At 34.8% G+C, this 4,656-nt stretch overlaps 1 protein-coding gene across 2 annotated transcripts in view; it reads left to right on the top strand.

The window, feature by feature from the left end:
* Nucleotides 1-773: 773 nt before the first annotated feature.
* il12rb1 (interleukin 12 receptor subunit beta 1) overlaps nt 774-4,656 on the top strand; it is an 8,707-nt gene continuing 4,824 nt past the window's right edge. Inside the window, exons 1-7 of one of the 2 annotated variants that reach the window (XM_016443794.1) lie at nt 774-918; nt 2,207-2,330; nt 2,503-2,678; nt 2,773-2,909; nt 2,992-3,025; nt 4,211-4,351; nt 4,443-4,522. In XM_016443794.1, coding sequence (XP_016299280.1) covers nt 864-918; nt 2,207-2,330; nt 2,503-2,678; nt 2,773-2,909; nt 2,992-3,025; nt 4,211-4,351; nt 4,443-4,522 — 747 coding nt within the window. In that variant the 5' untranslated portion in view covers nt 774-863. Of the gene's footprint in view, nt 919-2,203; nt 2,331-2,502; nt 2,679-2,772; nt 2,910-2,991; nt 3,026-4,210; nt 4,352-4,442; nt 4,523-4,656 lie in introns of both variants that reach the window. The other variant, XM_016443792.1, reaches the window with a different exon arrangement.

Genomic DNA, 4,656 nt, shown 5'->3' with positions numbered 1-4,656 from the left:
AAAATAAAATAAGAAAACAAAACAAAACAAAACAAAACAAAACAAAACAAAACAAAACAAAACAAAACAAAATAAAATAAGAAAACAAAACAAAACAAAACAAGAAAACAAAATAAAATAAAATAAGAAAACAAAACAAAATAATAAAAAAATAAAAAATAATTGGGCATTAGTAATACAGAATGTTCAGTTGATGACAGATGATGCATTATGAGGCATCATTACAGGTATTACTGCTGTGATGTTTGAGTAAAAGGGGATTTTTGCCATCATTTATTAAGTCAGGTATAAAGTATTTACATAGTTACAAGTATTTACATTCTTTTTGAGTTCATGATGTTTTGAAGGGTTTGTGTGTTTAGGAAGAGGGAGACACTAACAAATGAAAAGAGGATGTAAAAATGGAGTCGGTTTCAGGGGTCAAATCCTGATTACTCTGAAGCACCTCTTTACTAAATGCCTCCCACGTCAGGCTAATGATGATTTGGTTGGAAAGCGATCTCAATAGGCTCGCACAATTAGGTTTATGATCTGTAAACAAGCCAACTAGCATCTCCGTCCAGCATGTTCCCATTTGAAGGTGAAGGCACAACATTCAGGGGTGTAACAGGTAACCAAACGTGTTTTTTCTCATGAAGTGAGACAAGCTTCCCCTGCTGCTTTCGTGTTGTGGTTTGTGGTGTTGCAGTAGTTAGCACTTCATTCTGCCCCAGAAACACGCATGACTAGTACGTACAGACTAAACACCTTCAGCTTTCTGTTGTCTAGATGACTTCAGAGACAGCGGCCGTTAACGTGAACTCTGGCTCGCCTATGTATTGGCCATGTCTCACGAGTGAGGAGCTTTCTGAACACTAGAAGCGATGAGGATGAGAGTGGCTGTGCTGGTGCTTGTTGTTTCTGTCAGTCTGACTGAAGGTATGTATGTCATTGACTTTTTTCTGTCATGGCTGATAGCACATACACAACACCGCAGATGACATTGAGATTAGATTGCTAGACTTTTACGGAAGTAATGATATAGATTTCAGATGATTGTGCTCTTGTGTCATGGTGTGTAGATTTTATCAGTGCTGTGAACCTACAAACGCCATTTGACTAAACCGCCATTAAACAACTATAAACCACAGGATGCAAACAAATTGCGCCTTTTTTGACGATGTTTTTATCATTACATCAGACCCATTTAAAAAGTCACATACTTACTGAAATGTAAATAGATGACTTCGAATGGTTATACACTATTGGTCGAAGGTTTGGAATAGGCCTAATTGAGATCTTTTAAATGTTTTTGAAAGACGTCTCTTACACTCACCAAGACTGCATTTATTTGATCCAAAATACAGTAAGTTGTGAAATATTATTATAATATAAACAAATGGTTTTCTATCTTAAAATATTTTAAAATCTAATTTATTCTTGTGATGAACTGCTAAATTTTCAGCATCATTTCTCCAGTCTTCAGTGTCACATGATCCTTCAGAACTCATTCTGGTGCATATTATTATGTTGAAAACAATTTTTACTGCTTGATTTTTTTTTTGGTGGAAATATATATCATTTAAATGAAGTAGAAGTCTTCTGTAATATTAAAATGTCTTTGCTATCACTTCATATCAATTTTATACATTCTTGATGAATATTTATTTCTTTAAAAAAAGTACTTGAATGCTACTTTGTCATGGTTTCCAAAAAATATAATAAGCAGCAAAAACGTTTCAACATTGATAAGAATAATAATAATCATATTAGAATGATTTCTGTCAAGACTGGAGTAATGATGCTGAAAATTCAGCGTTGCATTACAGGAATAAATTACATTTTTACAATGTATATAAAAAGTGTAATAATATTTCAGTATTAATGATCTTAAGATTTTTTTTGATCAAATAAATTCATCCGTGGTAAGTAATGAGACTTCTTTCAAAAACTATTAAAAAAATTATTAATGCATTGTATTTTATTTAAATGTAATTGTCTCTTTCATTATTGTATTTTTTGTTTTTTATTCACACATAATCTATATATCTATACTTTTCGTGAAAGCTCCTGTCACCAAGTTAAATGCCTTGTGTGTGTAGCTTACAGATGTTGTTTTTTTACAACATCTGTACAGATGTTGTACAGTACAGATGTTACTGTACATCTGTACAGCAGTACAGATGTTGTTGTTGTTTTTTACATCATTTAAATGTTCTTAAAGCAGCACGATGTGTGCCTACAAGTAGTCCACACTGTTACAAAACTTCAACTAGACCAGAAGAGGACTTCATTTGTGAATGGGATGAGAGAAACCCTGAGAAGAGTCAAACACACACTCTCCATATATGGTGAGTTCAACCAACACAAGGCATGAAAGTAACACAAACAAATCATGTTGTCTTCATAGTTGCAAGAAAGTGTAAACCTATGAAAGACTGTGCGTTCGACTGTGTGTAAAAAACTCAACAGATACTGAGGCTTGATAATGCATGTCAGTCATCATAAAGCTAACTTTCACAGGGACACTGAAAAAAACAGTTTTCGTACGCATGTGAAGTGCAGCAAACCAGCACAGGTAAACATTCTCTTGGAGGAACTAGGAATCCCGTCAAGAACGACAGACATATGGGTACAGACACAAGTGGGCAACCTCACCTGTAATTCTAGCAAAATCTCAGTCATCCTTGAATGCATGGGTAAGTTTATACTAGATTAATGAGGGCCAATATGGTGGGATCAGAAATCAATGCAGCGTAACATTTTGCTAATGTATACTTATGTTGCCAACAGTCAAATACCGTAAACCTCAGATTATCAGCATGAAAAGGTCAGCTGGAATCCTGAATCTCACACTGGACAAACCGAAGGATAACAGAGGTGCTATATATGAGATCAGATGGAGAGAAAGGGACTCTGAATGGCAGAATGTAAGATGTTTCGGAAAATCTGATATTTTAAAATCCTGAAATTAATCTGTTATTTTGCTAATATTATGTTCTCCGATTGTAGACAACATTTGAAACTAAGGACAGCACTATTGAAGGTTAGAGTCCTTATTCTTTTAATACAAATTACACATGTGCAGAAATAAAGTAGTCTGAATGGTCTGAACAGTGATTTGTCCTTGTGTTTATAAAAAAAGAGTTAATGACATATTCAAAATGCATTATTCAAAAAATAACAATGTTTTTTTTTAAATAAAAGAATTCAATGTACTATGAAAACATTCTGTAATTTCCAGAACTCACTTTTTTTTTTAAATATGATTTTAGTAATTTAGTAATAAAAAACGTAATGGTTATGTATGACCCCTTTAAACGATCTTAATATTTGAAGGTTGCAACCTAGGCTCACTGGAAATATGTGACTCCAAAAACTGCAAAAATGTTCCTATACATAGGCAGTTTCCAAGTGAAATGAACACTAGAGGCAGTAAAACACCAACAACTTTTGTTCCTTTCCACACAAATGATTACAGCAATTTTAGATTCTATGGAGCCCTGCACATGGCATGCAGGAAAAAAATAATAGGCTAAATCGTGTGCACGATTTATAAATCGAGAGAACGAATTAGTAAATTGTGCGCACGATTTAGCAAACCGAGGGAATGAAATAATAATCGTGTGCATGTTTTAGTACATTGAGGGAACGAATTAGCGCACGATTTATTTATTTTTTCTTGCATGTCATGTGCAGGGCTCCGTAAGTTTCAATTCATCACTGATTAAATGCTTATTTTTGCTTACTTTTTCCAGGGAAAGCGTGGGACGATTAAGTAAAGTCTGTAGGTAAAGTAAAATAAGCCTGATTGGGGGATTTTAAACTCTTGAAATTTTAAATTTTCATGAATTAATTTCAATTTTAAATGTTAATTTTGAACTCTTTAAAAAACTGCGAAGGCTTATTACCAATGCAAGATAGGATACATAACCTGGCAGATATCACAGATGATTATGCTTAATAAACTGAGAGAATTTATTAAGCATAATCATCATTGTGAAGCCCTACTGCAAGCAACATAATATCCATCTGTTATTGCAACCATTTTGTGCACATGTTTTTTGGCATGCTTTTTCATGACACTGTGCTGTTTAATAAACCCGCATCTGACAAGTGCAGGAAAATGTAACCGGAGCAACAGGTTTTGCAGTCACGTATTTCTAATGAGATTGAAATTTTGTGCCCATCCTTCCCAAAATATACAAAACTGATTGAGATGTGCTTGTAGATTTCCACATGCTACATCTACAGAGCCAGACTATCTACCAGATCCAACTGAGGCGGCAGGCCAAACTGAAGTCACATCAATGTAAAGACTCACTACATGCTCTCTGGAGTGACTGGAGCCAAATGGTGGATGTTCCCTCAGGTTTGATTTCAGCTGTATCCATCAATGAATGCTGCAGTTTCAAAAGCATGCATCTGAAAATATTCGGTTAACAGATGTCACCTCTCTACAGAAATCAGGCGCCGACCTGTAATACGCTGGGTAGAAAATAACCCGAAAAATGGTACCAGGGATATTAATCTCTTCTGGGATGTAAGTATTAAAGGAACACTCCACTATTTTTGAAAATAGGCTCATTTTCCTACTCCCCTAGAGTTAAAACAGTTGAGTTTTACCGTTTTCGAATCCATTCAGCCGATCTCCGGGTCTGGCGGTAGCACTTTTAG

The sequence above is a fragment of the Sinocyclocheilus anshuiensis genome, unplaced genomic scaffold, assembly GCF_001515605.1.
Source record: "Sinocyclocheilus anshuiensis isolate Anshui unplaced genomic scaffold, SAMN03320099.WGS_v1.1 scaffold51, whole genome shotgun sequence".
NCBI lineage: Eukaryota > Metazoa > Chordata > Actinopteri > Cypriniformes > Cyprinidae > Sinocyclocheilus > Sinocyclocheilus anshuiensis.
Note: the sequence above shows the minus strand (reverse complement) of the source record. Positions and strands in the feature narration are given on the sequence as shown.